This window comes from Colobus angolensis, unplaced genomic scaffold, assembly GCF_000951035.1.
Source record: "Colobus angolensis palliatus isolate OR3802 unplaced genomic scaffold, Cang.pa_1.0 Scaffold327, whole genome shotgun sequence".
NCBI classification, from domain to species: Eukaryota; Metazoa; Chordata; class Mammalia; order Primates; family Cercopithecidae; genus Colobus; species Colobus angolensis.
In genome coordinates this window covers 4,109,753-4,132,804 of record NW_012116566.1, presented here as the reverse complement: position 1 = coordinate 4,132,804, position 23,052 = coordinate 4,109,753, and the positions used below count along the sequence as shown (strand labels likewise).

The window sequence follows — 23,052 nt, the reverse complement described above, 5'->3', positions numbered from 1 at the left end:
TCCTAGTTCACACATATGTCTGATTTTCCCATTTCAAGGGATGTGGAGCAGTGTTTACAATAATTATACTGGATAACAAAATTGGGACCCAAAAAAGATTTCTGTCGTATCAAATAATGGAATCACCCTACAAGAAGTGAATGTAAAGTTCTTCATTTATGTTAAAAACAAAATTTAAAATTTAAGATAAGATCACTGATTCATGGTTTTGCAGAAGTCACCTGTGAAAAGACTTGGCATTTTGTTTGAGTCTACAGCTCAAATCGGTACGAATGTCCATTGCAATTAGAAACATGAGACTGAAAGTCAGATTTGGGTTCTGTTTCCAGCTCTCCGAGCCTCAGTTTCCCCATATGTAAAAGAGGCATTATAAAAAGTCATGTGATAGAGATTTGGGGATGATTAAATTAAATAATGAATATAAAATGTTCAACACTGAGCATGGAACTTAATAATTAACTTTCATCATCACCGTTATCATCAACACTGCTATAAACGTTGTTGTCATCTTACTGTCAAGAAACCCTAAAGTGAACCCAGGTTTGCCCAAGGTAACACTTGTTCTCTTTCTATACTTGCTGGTGAGATGAGAAGCATAATGTGGAGGGACATCAACCACTGTTGGGCCCTGAAGTGACAGCTCATGGAACAATGGCAGCTAGTACAGGGGCAGGAGCCTCGGGCCTGAAAGCGAGGTGCAGGAACTGTCTCCCAAGGCCAGCCTTTGAAAAAGGGATAGGTGTATTCTCAAATGATTTCAAAGGCCACAAACAAGATCAATGAAGGAACTTACAAAAGATGCAGATTTCTGTATCAATATAAACTAGTGCATAAGGCTTGGATTATCCAAAGAAAAATAAAATGGTTCAAGAGATGGTCAGGGGCCTTTTGCTCAAGGCATCCAAGCAGGGGATGAATGGCAAGGTGTTGGGATTGCTATTAGCTTAACTGATAAACAATCTCCAGTGCTCTTCAAACTCCAGAAGTGTTTAAATTGTGAATCCAGTATTTCTCCCTTTGGACATTTCCTCAGTTAAATAATTATTGAGCATTTGAAGTTAAAAGCAAACTACCCAGAGATTCACCATCTGAGAGAACTGGACTCTGAAAAATATGCTATGTGATTTACCGCAAACATTTCAGTCATGTTATTTGAGTTACATGGTAACAAGTTACATAATACTGTTTAAACTTTAATATTTAAAAAATATTCTTCAAGTCTTCATCTTTTTAAAAGCATTTTTACACCAGGCACTGTAGCTCATGCTTGTAAGTCCAACCCTATGGGAGGCTAAGGCAGGAGAATCACTTGAGCCCAGGAGTTCAAGACCAGCCTGGGCAGCATAGCAAGACCCCTTCTCTGAAAAAAAAAACAAAAATAATAAAGGCTTGTGGCCAGCCTGTAGTCTCACCTACTTGGGAGGCTGAGGTGGGAGGATCATTTGAGCCTGAAAGTTTGAGCCTGCAATGAGCTATGATCGTACCACTGCACTCTAGCCTGGGTGACAGAGCAAAAATTTGTCTCAAAAAATAAAAGCATTTTTATAGTACATTTTGTTTCCTGAGCATTCAATTCACTATATATGTGCACGCACACATGTGTGTGTCCACATGTGCACATGTGTCGTGAACAGGTAAAAAAGAAAAAGCAGCATTTGGAAAACATTCTTTACCAAGGTTTACCTAGTAATAAAATATTTATAACTAATATTCATTAATGAGATTTAATAATATAATGTCCAACAATAAGATAAATTTTGTTACTATTTTGAAATAGCACATAAAATATAGTGGAAATGTATAAATAATTCCTTAAAAGTGCATATTGTCATACTATTAGTCAAATTTTGTGGTTTGAAATGGAACAAATCCATGGAGTGAGTTTGATAGAGCCGACTGAGAGTGCAGCTGCTAATTTGGGCCCAATATCAGCATTAAAAATGTGCCATTGTATGCATTCCTGTTATGATGAATAACTAAATAGAAGATAGTGTTCTATTGTAAATCGCATTCACAAAAAGTGAGATTCTTTTAGCATGTTTGAAAAATTGCTTTTGAGATAGTGTACACCAAGGATTACAACCTCCCAAAAAGGGATTAATCAAACATGATTAAAAGTTGTTGTTACTGCTACAATTTACACATTATGTCAGTAAGATGTCTTAACCATGACTTTTGTTATTTGATAGACAAGACATTTATAATACCCTTAGTATATCTGGCTATATCAGTCTTGGTGTCTTTTTTATCCATTTGTTTAATCAATCAAATTTTCAAAATAAGAATGCTTTTGTGACTTATCACTACCAACATGACTGACACTTCTTTCATATAATTTAAGAGTTATATTAGACTTTCATGTTTAAAAACAACAGTATATAGAACTCAATATTTAGTGCAGTACCTACAAATACATTAGCTATGATAACAATCCTTAAGAGATTCACATTTTACGGAAAATAACATACAATCACAAAATAGAATCTTCTTAGCAAATGGGGCTATAAAGTGAATTTTTTATGTTTAATAAGTGATCTTCTCAGTGACTGCTGGCTTTACAAAGAAAATTGGGTAAGACATTTCTGTGGGTTTTTTGTTGGAGTATAGGATGACTAGTCAAAAGAGAAAAGACCAAAGCTTTACCACAATCCAAATGACTGAGCCAACCATCAACAAGAAAATCTGAACCCCTCAGAACCAATCCTTTCGTATCCTATGACTTAGAGTAGTAACAGAAAGCCAACACAGCTTCTCTGGTTTCAACTCTAATGATGAAGTGGAACCGTCATGACTTCAAATTATTATTTCAAAATGCCGTATTTGCTTAAACACTGAATAATACTAAAACTCTTTTTTTTTTTTTTTTTTGAGACGGAGTCTTGCTCTGTCGCCCAGACTGGAGTGCAGTGGCCGGATCTCAGCTCACTGCAAGCTCCGCCTCCCGGGTTTACGCCATTCTCCTGCCTCAGCCTCCCGAGTAGCTGGGACTACAGACGCCCGCCACCTCGCCCGGCTAGTTTTTTGTATTTTTTAGTAGAGACGGGGTTTCACCTGGTTAGCCAGGATGGTCTCGATCTCCTGACCTCGTGATCCGCCCGTCTCGGCCTCCCAAAGTGCTGGGATTACAGGCTTGAGCCACCGCGCCCGGCCTACTAAAACTCTTAAACAGAGAAGAGATACTGGTCTACAATAAGAAAAATAAGGTAGATGCCAGAAATGAAAAATACAACAGAGACCACACATCCAATAAGCAATGGATCCGGGATGCCAGAGTTACTGAGACAATTTCCTTCATTCTTCCCAACTCCTACACAGATACTGGTACCACCATTCACCCTCTGAAAAAATCATAAATAAACTCTTTCTTTTACTTTTTTACCTTTTCATTTCTTTGCAAAGAAATAAAAATATTTGTGCCAACATGTTCTGCAGTGTGGATTCAATCTGTGCTAACAATGTAGACGGAGGTCCGCAAACTCACCTGGCACCAATGTATTTTCAAGAAGTCATTTCACATTCTAAGTCTGCATTTATGTAAGGCATTAAATACGGGATATCAGTTTCTGTTCACAAGGGAGGATTACATCAAAGATATAAGTAAGCCTACTTTGAAGATTGTAATGTGCTATAAACATATGTTTATAATGATAAAGAGGCTTATATAGTCTGGTGTTTAGTGGTAAATAAAATGTTAACAAATTCTCCTAACCGTATGTAAATATATTTCAAAAGCTTGAAAAGAATGAAAAGGTTTAAATAATAAGCCATAACGCCAAGATAAATAAATGTGAGTCCTAGAAGTTAAACATATTAGTTCTGGTAATATTCACCTACGAGGAATCAAATGATAATATTTAAGGGAAAATGCAAAAACCTTGTCTTGAAAGAAGTACTATATTTTGGACTTGAAGTTTAAATTTGGCATGTCTCTTCATTAAATAAAAACATGTTGAGACATTCCTTCATTTTAGGAAAACCTGACAAGAAACCCATTAGTATAGTTTATGCTCCGTACATTTTGCATGATGCCAGATAATGAGTCCCTTTTATAATAAACCACAATAGTTCGGTTCTGGTTCTAGATTCGTCTTTTCTTTTCTTTTTTTCTTTTTTTGTTTTTGGTCTGTAGGTCTGAGCTCAGGATGAATTTATAATTCATATAGCACTAATTTGCATACAAATTTGACCCATACAAAAGCTTAGGGGTCAATATTCTCTCATTGATTCTAACCCTTCTTATTGGTGTTTTTCTTTTTTGGTTTATAGCAGGCACTCAATAAATATAAGTGACATAATTCATAACTTGAAAAGGTAAGAGCTGTGCCAATATATTAAGAGAAGAAAAAAGGCTGTAAAAATCACAGTAACATAAAATGGAAAGGATATGCCATTTAATAAAATAAAATGCATTTAATAAAATAAAATGCATTTAATGCATTTAATAAAATACAGAAGCTACGCTGCAGCTAGAGAAAATATAATTTGGTTTCTTATTAAGCTAAATTCCCTAATATAAAAATGTAAAGTATTTCCGTTGGAGATAAAATGTTCATTGTCAATTTAAACCTACGATGTTAAATATAAACAATGTCAATTCAATTATATAATTTTGTCTTTTAGCGTTTCTTAAGGGCCCACTATTATGCTATTCCTATACATTTTCAGTAGCATATCAAGAAAGACTATTTTAAAATAGGGAATATGTTGAGGTATTTTCTGATGAATATGCTTGCCATACATGCCAAGAATACTTAAGATCTGGGGCAGGTTTCAGGACCAAGACTATAAAGAGTGCTGTTGAGACTGAAAATCTAGATAACCGGGACACTGAACATAGTAAACGAAAGAATGCTTCTGATTTCTAGTAGATAACAGTAAGCATGTATTACAATTCACTTTTACAATGGTGTTATACCAAATACAATATTTAACATGGATCTTCCAAGCAGGTTTGAATTGTGCTAAAGTAGCTATCTCAACAAAAACCATAAAACGATCCCATTCTGCCTTTTATATTTGCAGAAGTGATTTCTTTTTGCAAAAGAATCTATGCCAACCCCTCAGTACAGTACACAGGAACTTGTGTGCTCCACCAGGGAAAATTTGTTGAGATGAATTTTAAGTACAACACCAGAGTCAAGCCACCTGCCCTGCCATAAAGAAATATCAGCAATCTGACACATCAATAGTATTCACAGATGCAGATATATATTTATGGAACTCTATCAGCATAAATCCAATGGCTATGAATAAAACATCACTTAAGTCTCCTGGGACTCAAATCCAACTTTATAAGCAGAGCATTGCTAAACCCCTTGCCATTGATGGAAAAAAGAAAGAAAGAAAGATAAAAAAACAGCAACAACAACCACAAAAACAATACCTCCATAACAACAATTTCTCTAATATATTATGCTCCAGTTTTTATCAGTCTTTAAACAACTTCATCCTAATGTTTATTTTCAGTCATGTAAAATTTCTAAATTTTCAATTTTACTCCAACTGGGAAGGTGTACCCCTTTGCAATCTGATAAACAGAAATACACATGATGACAAAACATACTTCCACTGAGACAATAAAATACGTGGGCCATGCTATCTGAAGTCAAATGACATAGCCTCCAGTCTCCAGTTTCCCCTGCATTAAAGACCGCTGTTTACATCTCATCAAGTAGCTAAATGTCAAGCACATATAGATACTGTGATCAAAAGATCATCTTTGTTTTCGGTGGTGGAACACCAAAGATACTAGGGACCCACTGCAAACACACACATTCCAAGTCAAACAAAAGAAAACCCCAGAAAAGCCAACCCTTTAATAGTCAATGACATAAACGCAACATGACGGGAAATAAATTACAGTACCCGGTTACAAAACTTCTTTAGACATCATAGGGAAAGAAAAAGGTTTTTACCCACCTGGGATCTTTCTGAATGCTATCAATGGACGGGGACCTGGCCAAGGTGCCTTCGGGCGGGAGAGCAGGGCCGGATTTGCTGTATGGAGACTCAACAGAGGGACAATACTGCAGCTGTCGGTAGGGGTCCGCGTAATTGGAGGCCGGGCCGGCGGCATAGCTGGCCCTCTGGAAGGTGGCCGCGGCGGCATTCTGCGGGCCGTGCTGGCTGCCTGTGCGCTGCAAGGGGACGGAGTCGACACCAGGGGAAGATGGGGCTACGACAGGAAAGTAGGGACAAAGTAAAAAATTGAGGACCTGCTCACAGAAACGGTTAACCAGGTCTAGGCAGGGGCAGGGGAAGTTACACACATAAAAAATAGGGGATTCGAAAGAATAAAAAAAAATTAATCCATTATTATTTGAACCAATACATTCAATGTTATCCAGTCAAATGATAATCAGTATGCCTAAGAGACAAACCTTTCAGGTATGGGGGAACGCATCTGTTGTGTGCATATTGCTTACCCACATCCAAGAGAAGGTGTGTTCGGCTGCAATATAAACTTTGTGCAAAAGTAAAACTCAGGAGATATATAGAGAATACTTTTAAAGGAGGCATGGGAAGTTAATTATTGTTCAAGTTGAGAAAATTCAGAATGTGTTCAGGTAATATTATTAAGGATGTAAAACAAATTTAGCAATGTAGTTAATTTTCTTGAATCAAAGAAAATAAGAAGAAATGAGAGGCAGTGTATGAATGGGGGTGGAGATGGGGAGAGGTGGGGTTCACATCTCCATAATTCGCACAAGAACATTCAATACAGGACTGCTCAAGTTCCTGTAAAGTAACTCCCGAAAGATTTTTATATGCTTCTTTTTCAAGTGAAGCTGTCACAGGAACAAACACATTTGGTGAAGGGAGAATAACGCAAAAACCAACCCAACTGCAAGACAGACAAAATAAAGGAGCTGACTTAGCTTTTCTGAAAGTATTTGCATCTTCTCAATGCGTCTAAATTGTTTTGAGAAGATTTTACGCTAGTTACTAAAATCAGTTTGACTATTTTCAAACTGAATTTCAATGTTTTGTTTCCCTCTTGGATTCTTTTTAGATCCTTTCATGTCATTATTTTTATCCAGTTCTCAAATATATTTGACATCTAAGGTTTGGTTGATACATACAATGAAAATAGCATCTTTGATTTCAGTAGAATATGACCAGTTATGAACTGCTTTAATGACTGCTAGTCATGATCCACAGTAGACAACTCACTTGCTTTCTGGTGCTGTAGAGCAGACTTCATATCCAAAATACAGCCAGTGGCTAGATAGGACCATTTATGACATGGGTGTTCTAAGGAATTGCTCTAAGGAATTAGGTTCTCATGATCAATTACACTTCTCTGACTTCCTAACCATTTCTTAGTGAACAATGACAGAGCTTATTTTATCCTCTTTTACATTAGAGGACATACGCCAAAACAGAGACAAAGGAAATTATGTCATGCTACGAAAATAATTATTTAAAGAGGTAAGGAAATTGTGTTGAAATGATGAAAAGCTGCAAAGTGAAGGGGAGGAATATACTCGAATACCAAGGATTGACTTAAGAGTTCAGGGCTCTTCTTTCCCAATGAACTTTGAAGACTTCATCTTAGAATTACAAAAATGTAGGAGAGTAGGTTCTGCGACATGACAAAAATGGCAAAAATATTTAAGAGAAACTTTATCAACAAAAAGTGCATATATTCCCAGAGGGACGATATTTTGAAATAATGAAGGTTGTCCTGATGTGTTAAGTCTCAAAATAATCAGATTAGGCTAATAAACATTAGTCACACAATCAGAAAATCTGCTTTATGTCTTTATGCAAGTCCTTGAGGACTTATCATTTCTCCAAAGTATTACCAGCATGTGTAATTAAAATCATTTTTAAATTTATGCATAATGTGCCTTATATTATGATAAAAGGGGTTTAAAATAGACAAGTCATAAACTTGCTCCTGGATGAACAGATGTACGGAGGTAAACAAAATTTCATTTTCTCCAAGTTGTGATAAGCTAGCCAGAAAATCAAGGGCAAAAAAGTAAAACTAAGTACATCTGGCATTTTTCATAGATGTGCATTTTTTTTCCATTCAGAAACTATCAACATTTAATCTTGCTGAAAATGGTCTTCATAAAAGAAATACTTTTCTATGCAAAATCATTTGCTATTAATGTGTTCAATACAATGATTAAAGTGTCAGAGATCAGGAAATAACATTGAAATCTAAAGAAATCTTTTTGTTAAAAAAACAACAGAGTAGGTAAGGAGAACAATTTGACTACCCACACAAAAAACTCTCAAAGGACCATGAGTTAAAAGAAAATATAACAAGAAAGAGTTCAGGACAAACTCTGCCAAGCAGCAGACAATAAATTATGAATACTATAAGAGGGACTGGTTCAAAATGTGAAAATAGGGTGCGAAATTCCATTAATTAAGCAGAAACAGGAAGGCAACATTTTGGTATGTATGGAGGAAGAAAAGGTAGAAAAAAGTTTATGAATGTTATTGGGTTCCTATTTATATTTCACTTAAGCCCCTTTCAGGGAAGTGTCCTGGAGCTCTTTCAGAGCTTGGCTGCTAGAGGTGGAGAACTGGTTCCTATCCTGGCCTTTTGGTCAGTTCTTGGCACTGGACAGGTTCACCGAGCTCTCCAAGCTCCAGTTTCAATGTTATTGAATAGAAAAAATGGCTTCATGGGATCATTGTTTGATTTCAACCCAGGAAAAGTGTTAAATAACTAATATGGAGAAAATATTAAACAAATGAATTATTAATATTACCACCATTAACGATGTTGAAATCAAGTGACAGTAGAAAAGGGGATTGTACACTTGGCACTGGGAGAAAGGCCCTTTCACTGGGTATCAGACTATATAGCTCCTTTTGAGTGCTGGGTTCTGCTGTAAGTGCTTTATTTGTATAAATTCATGTTTTCTCCAACAATCCTTACAAGAGAGTATACACATCATTTTCACCTTACAGACAGGAAACTGAGGGTCAGAGACATTAAGAACTTGCCAGAAGTCAGCTGATAATAACAAAAAAGGAACTGAAGTCCTTGGAGTTGGTTTCTAGAGTTTATGCTCATAGACACCAGGGCTACTAGGGCAGGTTTAAAACCTCAAATTATCGAATTACCTAATACGGTCAGAAAACTTAGAAAAATGGTGAGGCCTAAAATGAAGGGAAATGTCTACTATAGGTACAGAGAAGAGATGGGTTCATTAAGGAATTAACAACCTGAATATTATATTGAGAAATATTACAAATTGGTATGCTAACTAATTTATACTACTTCTCATTAAATTTACACTGTTTCTCTACTAAAGGTACAGATAAAAGACAGGTTAATTAAGGAATTCACAACCTGAACATTATGTTGAAAAACATACTACAAATTGGTATGTTAACTAATTTACACTATTTCTTATTAAATTTACACTGTTTCACTTTGGGAGGCTGAGGTGGGCGGATCATGAGGTCAAGGAGTTCGAGACCAGCCAGGTCAACATGGTGAAACCCCATCTCTACTAAAGATACAAAAAATTAGTCGGGCGTGGTGGCGCGCACCTGTAATCCCAGCTACTAGGGAGACTGAGGCAGAAGAATTGCTTGAACCCAGGAGGCGGAGGTTGCAGTGAGCTGAGTGAGATCGTGCCATTGCACTCCAGCCTGGGTGGCAGAGTGAGACTCCGTCTCAAAAGAAAACAAAAATTTACACTATTTCTCTACTAAAGATACAGAGAAGAGTGGGTTCATTAAGGAATTAATAACCTGAACATTATATTGAAAAACATATTACAAGTTGATATGTTAACTTACACAATTTCTCAAATTGAATTTATTGAGATATGCAAAAAAGTACAAAAATTATGCCCAATAAACCTAACTTTGTTCATTCCTTGGAAAATCAAAAAATAACAATATATATTTATATCTTAATTTTATTATAAAGTGTTTTACATCTTAGTTTAACCAGTGATATCACTATTATGAAAAGAGGTTGGGATATGAAATCTAAGATGAGAAACAACTTTCAAAAAAAGTATGTATTGTAAAAAATCACAATCATGTGTAGTTTCAGCCTTGTCAAATGGTCTTTTAGAAGTATCATTCCCAAATCCATGCTTTAAACTTCTTTCAGGTCATAATAAAAAAAACAGTTGATGAGAGTTTCAAAATATAAAACCTCAATCCAGATTGGTGCTATTGTAGTAAAATAAGTTGTCGGCTAATCAATGCAATGAAAATAATGTAAAATACCAGTACAATTGGAGAGGAAACACACTGTATTAAAGGACAGGTTATATAATCATATGGAAGAAAATGTATGAGAATCTAACGGATCTCAAACCAACCATTAGTAATGTAACAATGTAATACCTTACTTTGTAAAAGTATATATATAAAAACAATTACTTTAAATGAATGAAAATCGTTAAAGATCTAATATGTAGAGAATATTAAATAAATGAGCTATTATTATTCCCATTAAGAACTCTGAAATCAATCAATATTAGAAAACAGAGAGGTGCGTATGGCATTGGGTAAAATGTCACAAAGATTCAGGATTCAAGTCTCCCATCTGATCCCAACTGTTTAGACATTGATGGGGCTTATGCAATCCTTGGCTCTCCATTACTATGGATAAATTAGTATCGGTCACACTCTTAAAACACTTTCCTTTAATACATTTTTTCCCTTAATTTCTGGACTATTGAACACTTTTCCTTATTTGCGTTTTAAAGCTCAGTTGACCAAACCATTCTCCTTGTAGGATTACTCTACCCAATTGAACCCACTCAGGGCAAACACTGGAGAGGGAAGGTGCTTCATCAGCTCTGTAAACACACTCCTCTCTCGTCTCACCTGCTCTGCAAACAGCCCTTTCTCCCCTCAATAAGCTCTTAGAATTCAATGAACTGTATCACTGGGCTCTTTGGGAGATTTCACAAGTAGCCACTTCAGCAGCTGACTTGATACTTCAATAGATACCTATGCTTTCATGAAATTATCTGTTTGTTTTCTGCAGAGCTGCACAAATAAAGGCCTAGTTTATAAAGGAAAAACAAACAGATGTTTTATGTTTATGTGCTATATTTGTTTGGAAAAGGGGAAGAGGCATCCTTTTTAATAAAGTGAAATATTCTGCTTTGTGATAGATAATTGCAAGCATTAGTTACTGACAAAGGAAAAAAGAAGAACAGAATAAAATACAAGAATCTGGGCACACAGTTATAGAAACCTGGTGCAGGGAATATAAGGTAATGTTCAATAAAGAGGAAGAAAAAAAGCACTACTTTTTGGATTATTTATCTTTGCCTTTAAGTATATCTGCATATACAGATAAATATGAAAACATAAAGCACATTTACATGTTATATAAATACAAAATAACCATATAATGAAGTAATTAAAGAATGTCCCTTTGAAGGTTCAGAAAATAAGAATAGATGAGGTGACAATGGGTCCAAGAAAATGACCTACATACTCTTAAAAGGAATTCAACTCCGTTTCTTTAGGGATAGGGAAACTTTAGCACCCAATCTGGCATATATCCAAGAGTGTCATCATTAAGAACTGAAGTATAAATATTTTGCTATTTTCTGTACTCAGCACAATTTGATCCATCTAAATTCGATGGAGGAATACTCAAGGATAAATTTAAACACACAAAATTTAAAATAATTTCATGTATTACTATCTCTGTGGGGAGAAGCATTTAATGCATGACTCTTAGTAGTAACAGGATAATCGTCATTGGTGTTAATCTTGTTTTCCCTGCTGTTATTGGAAAAGAAGACATTAAAAACACCAGAACAGGCCAAACATGCCTACCACATTGGTTATCAAACTGAAAGTGGGAACATGTGTATGAATATATCGTAGATATATTTGAAAGAGAATATGATGTAAAACCCTATCCTTAAACAGCTTTCATAGTTTCCTTCTTGTTCTATCCTTGAAAGGATTTAAAAATGCAAGCTCTTCATCTGGACAGATGGCTAATGCATGTGGGGTTTAACACCTAGGTGTTGGGTTGATGGTGCAGCAAACCACTATGGCACATGTTTATCTATGTAACAAACCTGCATGTCCTGCACATGTATCCTGAAACTTAAAAAAAAAAAAAAAAATCAAGATGAGATACGAGGTACTATGACCATGTTGGAACTTTGAATAACATTTTTGTGACGGTGGTGACTATACTTATCTTAACCAATAGCCTTGAAGTGAGCAGATAGATTTCTATGTAAGTACAATTTTTAAAAAATGCAAGCTCCTCATTAGGACTTCACGATATAAATTAGCAGAAAAAAAACAACAAATGATTAACAGAGAGGATCCTGTTCAATCATTGGCAATAGCTACTACTATTTCTAAGAATGTTATTGCGATATACAGCATAATGGACTCCAGCAGATTTGTAGAACTTGGTATGAAAATTAAAAATGTAAATAAGTGAATTAATAAAAAGAAAAGAAAAATAATCCCATGTTTAATCCTACATATGTATGTATTTGCATCTATTTAAATGCACATTTAGCACTGCGTGTTTCAATTTTCCTCTGATTTATAGTGTGCGCAACTGGAGTCACAATGAATGATGATACACATTTTTTTTTTAACCATTCCAAGCACATTTTCAGCCATCAATGGGAAAGGATAATAATCAATGCTACATGTATTTGGAGCTTCCTGTTGTGCCAACTACCATATTAGGGGCTTCTACACATGATCTCATTTAATGCTCACAACAGCCTATATGGCAGATACTACTATCGCTAACATCACCCTCATTATGTCACCGAAAAGCAGTGACAGGACAGTGGGCAGGGGTGGGACTGAAATGTAGCAGCGGACTCCAGGGTCTGCGTGTTTTACCCTCTCCTCCACTGTTGGGCACTAGAGGTGAGGGCATGCTTGGTTAATAAAACCTACACATTTTGAAGGGCAGTATGTTTGGCAGAAATGCCACACACACACACACACAAAAGACTAAAATTTAATGTGACACAGAGTGTAACTGGTTAAATCCCTATGACCTAGATAATTGGTCCCATCATAATATTCCTCAGGCCGGGCATGGTGGCTCATGCTTTTAATCCCAGCACTTTGGGAGGCCGAGGTGGGTGGATCATGAGGTCAGGAGTTCGAGACCAGCCTGGCCAACATGGAGAAACCCCGTCTCTATTAAAAATACAAAAATTAGCTGGGTATGGTGGCAGAAACCTGTAATCGAAGCTATTTGGGAGGCTGAGGCAGGAAAACCATTTGAACCCAGGAGATGGAGGTTGCAGTGATCCAAGATGGTGCCATTGCATTCCAGCCTGGGCGAAAAGAGCAAGACTCCATTTCCAAAAAAAAAAAAAAAAAAAAATTGTTTTATCATTTTCTTTGGCTTCTTCTTCGGAAAGAAATGTAGAATAATCTCCTTCGATTGAAGACAGAAAGGGCTTAGGGGAAGGTCAATGAATAGAATTTTCCATAAAAACGGAAATAAGGCAGTTGGGTGGAGAATGCTAATGTATCCACAGTGGACTTATTTCTTTACCTTGAGTAAGATGAGGGGACCGAGCAAACTCATCATAGGACAAGAGAGAGGCAGGCCAGAAGGAGAGGCTGCATGGGGCAACCTCAGCAGGTTTCCTAGCTGCCAATCTCTAGAGAGCCAGACAAGATGAGATGCATTATTCATGTGGTTTTACAGCAGGCTCAACAATGTGGCGATAGAGCTGGGTTTGCTCTCAAACATGAACTAGTTTGCTGAGAACAGAATTAGCTGTGGAAAAAATTTGCTCTGCCATCTTAAGCACTAAATGATTTTACATCAAGTACTTGGCAATATGTGGTTATGGCATAAAAGGTATATTATATTCTTTATGCATCCAAATGTTCACCGCTGAATAAGAGGCTCAAAAAGAAACTCCAAGGAAGCTTAAGTGTTCCAACAAAATACCTCAGCTGGCTAAGGGCCTTAAATTAGGGATATAGCTTGGAATCTGGTGGATTTAAAACCACAGGTGCTGTGACCCTTTTTATTTTGTAAAAATAAGCATTTCCATGTCAAGTGTATTCCATGCTGATCTTGATCTATTCATTTGTCTATACACTTGCAACATTTCTGAGAACATTTCCAAGAACAGTCATAAAAATACATTTTAGAATAAAGAAAATTATTATTAGACCTAAAGGAAGAGATAGACTATAATATATGAACAGTAGGGAACTTCAACCCCACTTTCAAGTATGGACAAATTATCCAGAGAGAAATCAGTAAGGAAACATCAGACTTAAACTACACTCCAGACCAAAGGTACCTAACAGACATTTATAGAACATTCCATCCAACAGCTTCAGAATACACATTCTTCTCAAGTGCACATGGAATATTCTCCAGGATAGATCATATGTGGCCACAAACAAGTCTTAACAAATTTAAGAAGACAGAGTCATCATCAAGTATCTTTTCTGACAAAAGTGCTATTGAATTAGAAACCAACAAGAAAACCTTTGAAACTTTGTAAGTACATGGAAATTAACATGCTCCTGAACCAATCAACCAACCACTTAATGAAATTAAAGGGCAAATTAAAAATTTCCTTGTGACAAATGAGGATGGAAACACATCCTACCAAAACCTATGGAACACAACAAAAGCAGTTATAAGAAGGAGTTTAGAGCAATAAACACTCATATCCAAAAAGAAGAAAGATTTCTAATAAACAACCTAACGGTGTACTTCAAGGAACTAGAAAAACAGAAACAACCTAAACTCAAAATTGGGAGAAAGAAGAAAACAATAAAGGTAAGAACAGAAATAAACAACACAGAGACTAACCACCAGTTCCAAAGATCAACAAAATGAAAAGTTTGTTTTTTAAAAAAATACACAAATCAATAAATCTTCAGCAAGACTAAGAATAAAAGAGAGAAGACTTAACTAAATAAAATCAGAGACAAAAAAGAGACAAAACCGTAGGAGATGCTTGTGAACAATTATACACCAACAGATTTGATAACAGAAGAAACAGATAAATGCCTAGACACATGTGACCTACCTGGATTAAATTAGGAAGACAGAGAAAATCGCAACAGACCAATAATTAGTGATAAACTTGAATCAGTAATACAAAGTCTCCCATCAAAAAAAAAAAAAAAAAAAAGCCCAGGATTTTGCTGCTGATTTCTACCAAATGTCTAAAGAACTAATACCAATTCTCCTCAAACTAGTCCACAAAATTAAAGAAGAAGGAATACTTCCAAATTCACTTTACTAGGCCAGCAAAACTGGACAAGAACACAACAAAAAAAAGCTATAGGCCCACATCCCCGATGAACATAGATATCAAAATTCTCAACACGATACTAGAAATGCAAAAGCACATTAGAAAGATCATTCACTATGATCAAATAGGATTCATTCCAGGGATGGAAGAATGATTTAATACATGGAAATAAATAAATGTGATATATCACATTAATAGAATCAAGCATGAAAACCATATAATCATTTCAATAGATTCTGCAAAGAATTTGGTAAAATTCAACATCCCTGCATGATAAAACAAAAAAACTCTCAACAAATTAGGTACAGGAAGTATGTACCACAACACAATAAAAGCCATACACGACAAACCCACAACTCCACAGCTAATATCATACTGAACAACAGGAAAGCTAATAGCTTTTACTCTAAGGTCGGGAACAAGACAAGGATGCCCACTTTCACCACTTCTATTCAACACAGTACTGGAAGGCCTAGTCAGAGTGATTAGGCAAGAAACAAACACAAAGGCATTCAAACTGGAAAGGAGAATGTCAAATTGTCTCTGTTTGCAGATGGCATGATCATATAAATGGGCAGCCCTAAAGACTCCACACATAAAACGAAGCCTGTTAGAATTAATAAATGAATTCAATAATATGGCAGGACACCAAATCAACACACAAAAATCTGTAGCACTTCTATATACTATCTGTACAGAAATGTACTAGCTGAAAAATCAAGAAAATAATTTTATGTATAATATTAATAGCTACAAAAAATTAGATGGGTAGAAATAAACTTAACTAAGGAGATAAAAGGTCTTTACGCTGAAAACTATCAACCTTCAATTAAAGAAATAGAAGAGGACACAAATAAATGAAAATATATCTCATGCTCATGGGTTATGACAATTAATATTGTTAAAATGGCCATACTACCCAAAGTGATCTACAGATTTACTACAATCCCTACCAGAATACCAAAGATATTCTTCACAGAAATAGAAAACCTATACTAAGATTTGTATGAAAACAAAAAAAAGGCCCTTAATAGCCAAAGCAATCTTGAGTACACAGAACAAAACTGAAGGCATCACACTATGTCACTTCAAAATATATGACAAAGCTAGAGTAACCAAAACAGCACAGCACTAGCAGAAAAACAGACACTAGACTAATGGAACAGACTAGAGAGTTCAGAAATAAATTCATGCACCTACAGCCAACTTATTTTCAACAAAGGTACCAAGAACGTACATTGGGGAAAAGACGATCTTTTCAACAGTGTTGAGAAAATTGATATCCACATGCCGAGGAATGAGACTAGACCCCTAATTCTCAGCATATACAGAAATTGTCTCAAAATGGGTTAAAGACTTAAATGTAAAACCAGAAACTTTGAAACAACTACAAGAAAACATAGGTAAAATGCTTCACAACATTGGGCTAGGCAAGAATTTTTAAAATAAGACCTCAAATGCACAGGTAATATTAATATTAATAAGCAAGCTATTAATATTAATAGACTGAGCAGACAATCTATAGAATGGGAAACGATATTTAAAAATGATACATCTGACAAGCGGTGAACATCCAGAATGTATCAGAAACTGCAACAACTCAATAGAAAACAAAACAAAACAAAAACCCTAAATAACCTGATGTTAAAATGTGCAAAAGACCTTACTTGACATTTCTCAATACAAGACATACAAATGACCAACAGGTATATAAAATAAGCTAAACATAACTAATCATCAGGGGAATGTGAATCAAAACCACAAAAACTACCTCACTCCAGTTAGAATGGCTACTGTCAAAAAGAAAAAGAAAAGTGTTGACAAGGACGTGGAGAAAAGGGTGCACTTATATACTGCTCATGGCATTATAAACTAGTTCAGCCACTATGGAAAACAATATGTTGGTTCCTCAAAAAATTAAAAATAGAGTTACCATGTGATCCAGCAATCTCACTCCTAGGTATATACCCAAAGAAAATTCAATCAGCATGTTAAAGAGATACCTGTACACTCACATGTTTATTGTAGCACTATTTACAATAACCAAGATATGGAATCAAACTAAGTGTCCGACAGTGGGTGAATGGATAAATAAAATGTAACACATATACAAAACAGAATGCTATTCAGCCATTTAAGAAAAATGAAATCCTGTCATTTGTGATAACATGGATGGGCCTGGAGGACATCATGCTAAGTAAACTAATCCAGGCACAGAAAGAGAAATACCACATGATCTCACTCAAACATGGAATCTAAAAAAGAAGCTGATATCTTAGAAGCAGAGAATAGAATAGTGGTTACCAGAGACTGGCGAGGGGAGGAGGATGAACGGGAAGAGAATGGCCAATGGGTACAAAGTTACAATGAGACAGGAAAAGTGAATTCTGGTGTTCTATTGCATAGTAGGGTGACTATAGTTAACAGTAAAATATTGTATATTACAAAATAGATAGAAGGGAGGCTTTTCAATGTTCTCACCACAAAGACATGACAAACGCATGAGGTGATGGATACACACACTGCCCTGACTGGATCATTGGTATACAGCATACGTATGTATCAAAACATCCAATTGTATCCCATGAACATGTACATGTGTCATTACAATGTGTCAATTAAAAAATTAAATGAGTAAGTTTTTAAAATTTGAGAGCTTTTTCTATTATAATTTTAACTGATAGAGCATGTCTGGTGTTGAGGGCAGAATCTGCTAATCTGTAATTAAGGTTCCATGATGCTGTGTCTTCTGGTAATGTCTTAATTATTCCTAAGTTCTAGCTTTTGGTATTACATTACATGAAGCCCCATTCAATGTGCAGTTGAAATCTAATACCTGGCTTCTATTCTTTTCAACATTGCTATGCTTAATGACATAATTCCACGTATGAGGTGACACATCTTCCAGTAATTGGGGTGCATCATCCAGGTCAAGGCCAGCTTTGTAATTTTCAGTATGTGTATCCCTAGTTGACGTGACATTAATAAACATGGTTTCATGATCTATCTGTACAAAGGGACGACAGTTATGATATTTTTGAATTTTACCAATAAACTGTTCTCCCATCAAACACTCTGTCTTCCTTCAACTAAACAATTAGACTTCTTATTTACACCTTTTTAAGTGAATCCACACAGGTAAGCATCTGAAATTTCTCTTTTGTTCTAAGATGACATTTATCGTTGGGTTGATTTAAAATTTCTGACCAGGACCTTAACTTTTCAGCCTAAAAAAAGTGAAAATTTTAACTAACAGGTTATGGAGGATCTTATTCGACTTGCTCCAATAGGCAGCACTTGATTTTAAAATTTTAAGTAACAGCACTTAATAAGTAATAAACTACTGATAATTCACATATTTGTGAACTCAAATAATTTTAATTAAAATATTTTTGATACTAGGACCATTATTTATATCACAATGAATAACAGTAATACGATTTTATGAACATGCAGGTCCTACGTAACCCCTCTATCACTTCATTAAACACTGGGCTCTTCTTGCAGAGGATTCAGTTTTTTTTAAAGACTATTTTCTCCACTTGTGTAACTATTTTCACCACATTCTTTTTTCTTTTTATGTTGCAGTACTTGTCGTGTTCATGAAGATATTTAGCAAGTTTGCTCCTTGCAACGTATCTATGATAATTCTTTCTTTATTACAAGCTGACACATACATCACAGAAAGCTTGTTTTCAACACTCACTTCGAATAGCATTTATCCAAAAGAAAATCCATCTGACTATTATCACAGCAGATGCTGGCCATTTTCACTGGTTTATAAAAATGCGTTTAAGGGGTTGTCAGAGTCAAGTGTTTGTGTTGATCAAATAACTCCTAAATTGACAGTCATTCATACGTTTGAGTTTGAAAGAAAAATTCATGTTATTTATTTCTGCTTAATAGACTTTACCACAAGCAAATTCATGAGACCCACACATTCCTTGTTTCACTGTACTCCTTATTTTATAAGCTCTGGTTTTGACAAGCCTCATCTCAGATGAAATGTATATTTTATCTAAAGAGACGTCTTAGTTAAATTTGTGCCTCTTTACATTTTCATCATGCAGGACATAAATGCCCAAATATTGGGGGGATGGTCATGTAAAAGTAAGTCTGTCATTTCTGCTGCAGTTCACACAATTCTGCTTCCTCATCTAGGGAAAGGACACTGGTGGCCTTCCTCTCTGTTATATTACCCCCTCCCCCTGTTAATGGTCCTACAAGAAAGATGTGGCTGTCATGTCTGGTGATGGGTACTCTCCAGGAGCTCTGTGAATCAGGGACCATCTGTGGCACAAAGTGACCCTTTCACCTTTTCTTATGCTGCCAGATCTCTGGAGCCACCACGCTGGCTCTGTCTCCCTCTTGGAGTCCTCGGGCAGGTGGGCACTGCTGTACTTTCTATCTGCCTCCCTGTTCAAAGCACTTTCTATCTGCCTCCCTATTCAAAGCCTGGGGCCAGGATGCAGACAGTGCTGTTCCCAGAGCCCACACCCTTTTGCTGGACCCAGGTGAGGGACAAAGGTCTTTGGCTCTTATCTTGCAGTGGCTGGCAGAGTTAGGTCTGGGGCAGGAGGATGGGGACCCCCTTTAGACCATGTTCTCTAACACAGCCTTGGGTGATGGCATGCCTGTTCAGTTTCGTGCAATCCTATTTATTTCCTGTGTCAATAGTGAAATTTGTTTCTGTCACCATCCACAAGCCTGGAGTACAGGAGAGGTGTGGAGTAGGACTTGGGTACCCTGCTCCTTGAACATCACATAGATGTTCCTATATTCATGCTCAGGAGGTCTCTAACATTATGGCTAGGTAGCTTTTTGGATTAGGAAAGCCTGGAGGACCTGTTTGACTATGAAAAGGTAGACAGTAGTCCTCATCTGAGCTGGTACCCAAGATTTAAATTCGTGTTCACAATAAAGTAACAGGCGTGGATGGATTACTTACGACAGCTAAGAAGAAAGGAGAGATGAAGAAGGAAGGTCTAGAGGAGAGATGGGAAAAGATGGCGGTAGGTGAAATCTTAGGGGAAAAGCTAATTGAGAAATCCCCTTTGTTGGGAAAGTTAAGGGATCTAACATGTCTGAAGTTTTTTTCTGGTCTTCTCTGTGCAGTTATCTCCCTGTCTCTCTCTCAGCCCTAGAATAGTCTCTTACTCAGGATAATCTTAGTGGTGTTTTGAGTAAGGAAAGCCCAGGGGTGAGGTCAGCATGGGGCAGAGCAGGGCAGAAAGAGTAGATTGGCCACCAGAGCCAGAGTCATACCCATGAACTCGAGCTGGTAGAGAGTACAGCTGTAGCACTGAAAGAGGAGTGATCACACTCATACCTTCCCTTGGTGTGATTCCATCCACATCCACACCTTTCCATGCCCCCACTTGCTACCCATAAAAGAGAGGAAGCCACTTTAGCAGGGACATAGGCAGGAGAGTGAGGGGCAACTCAATCCCTCATTTCAATGTCTGTTTTTTTTTTAAATATGCATGTAGCCTGTATGATATTACCTTCCAATACCGGTTAATTTTTCAGACGTTTATGTCTTTATCTGAAACAAAATTGAACATGCTGAAGGACAAGGAGTAGATTTTAAGCCTCTTTGAATCTGCCAGTACATCTAGCACACAGAGTATCTTCAACAGATATTATTTAACAGGATATAGAAGACCATGAAGTTCCAGAGATGAAAATAAATGTCCATTTTGTTTTTAAATGACGATTTTTACAAATGTAGTCAACGAAGCCCTGGATCTAAGGTAAGACTGCCTAAGTATGAAAGTTGTTTATTTATTTGTTTATTTATTTATTTATTTAGATGGAGTTTCGCTCTTGTTGCCCAGGCTGGAATGCAGTGGCATGATCTCGGCTCACTGCAACCTCCACCTCCCGGCTTCAAGCGATTCTCCTGCCTCAGCATCCCGAATAGCTGGGATTACCTGTGCCTGCCATCATGCCCAGCTAATTTTTGTACTTCTAGTAGAGACAGGGTTTCACCATGTTGGCCAAGCTGGTCTGAAACTCCTGACCTCAAGTGATCCACCCACCTTGGCCTCCCAAAGTGCTGGGATGACAAGTGGGAGCTACTGCACCTGGCCTATTTGTTTATTTTTAATAGAGATGGGTTCTGACTATGTTGCCCAATCTGGTCTTGAACTCCTAGGCTCAAGCAATTCTCTCATCTAGGCCTCCCAAAGTGTTTAAATGATAGGTGTGAGCCACTATGCCCAGCCTCTATGAAGGTTTAAAGGCTGGTTCCACACAACCTGTGTGACCTTGGCATATTACTCAACATCTCTGTGCCTTGGTTTTCTGATCCAAAAAGCAAGCATTGAACATCGTAACAGCATCTCCTTCCAAGGACTGTTCTGGGGGTTGGTAAAATACCCAAAGCATTTGGCACACTCCCTGGAAGCAGTTACAAGCTACATGCGTCCCCACCAAAGGGGATTTCTCAGTTAGCTTCTCCTTTTAGGCTCCACCTACCACCATCTTTTTCCATCTCTCCTCCAGCCCTTTCTTCTTCATCTTACCATTGTTTGTCCAGCCTTGCATGCTTGTTTCTGTGACGCCATCTAATAATTCCCTAATTGTTGGGGCATGTCTACTTTTCTTCATTCCCAAGTGTTGACCCCTGGAAGGGAAGCAACTGGCCTTCGATCTTGCCCCATTCTCTTGCAGTATCATCTGGAAATGCTTTAAGAATTGTACTGAAAGACCTCCAGCTGGTGGTCTATTCTTAAGGGCAGAAAGATAAGACCAGTTGCTCCAGTCCCCTCAGCCACCCATCTGAGCTAAGAGCCAGAGGCCATGAACATTTTAAGTCTGGTAGGCCTCATAAGAACCTGTTCTCTTCTTTGAAGGAATCAGGGTATCTGCTTTAGGCCTGCAAGCCTCTTAGAGGTCTGTACCAGTGGTCTCCAGGGTGGGGGTATGTACAACACAGATGACCCCCACAAAGATACTTGGAAGCAAACTTGGAATGTTTTTTTATGGCTACTGGATAACTATATTTAATCTTTACTTCTTTGTAATCTCCATTTTTATGGGTGTTATACTAGACAGAATTTAATATATATGATGTCTTCAATATTTAAATAAAAAGACATATACACATATTAAAGGCATTGTCTCATACATTCAGGCTGTGATACAGTTTCTGTGGCTGTGAAAATGTGAAGACATGAAATTATATGAATCAGGTACAGACACAGGTGTAACCTTGGTGGATGCAGGGAAGAGAGAGTTTGTGGCTTTATGCTTAGGAGCTGGAGAGAGGTAGCTTCTCCTCCTCCACTTGTGGTCCTAAGAGGTCATCCAGGCACTTCTGGAAATTTCCATTGTATTATGTCAATCAGCATGTTTTCTCAAAATTGCCTTAAGTTCAAAGGTGCAGGCTGGGTTGGGGTCTTGAACATCTGAATGTCACAATCGTGGCACATCTCTGCCACAGCTATTACCAGGAAAAGCCCACAGCAAATGGGTTTCACCTTTGAAGCAGTTAGATGGTACTATTGCCTTCCTCATAGGCGGTAGAAAAAAAAACATTTGTTCATTCTGGATAGCTCTCCATTGATGGCTTGGAGCAGGGGACAGCAAATTTTTCCTGTCAAGGGCCAGATAGTAAATATTTTTGGTTTTGCCAACCATATGGTCTCTGTCACGGGCACTCCACTCTGCCCCTGCAGGGCCCAAGCCACCGTGGATGATACATAAATGAATGGGTATGGCTGCATCCCAATAACTTTATTTATGGATACTGAAGTTTGAATTTCATATAATTTTAACATATTAAAGGACATTAATCATCTTTTGA

General features: G+C 37.0%; 1 protein-coding gene across 4 annotated transcripts in view; it reads right to left on the bottom strand.

Moving 5' to 3' along the window:
- The window catches only part of CTNND2 (catenin (cadherin-associated protein), delta 2), a 935,009-nt gene that overhangs the window by 361,328 nt on the left and 550,629 nt on the right, over window positions 1–23,052 (bottom strand). For all 4 annotated transcript variants that reach the window (XM_011951767.1, XM_011951770.1, XM_011951769.1 and 1 more), the window contains one exon: window positions 5,920–6,175. In XM_011951767.1, the coding sequence (XP_011807157.1) occupies window positions 5,920–6,175 (256 nt within the window). The remainder of the gene's footprint in view (window positions 1–5,919; window positions 6,176–23,052) is intronic.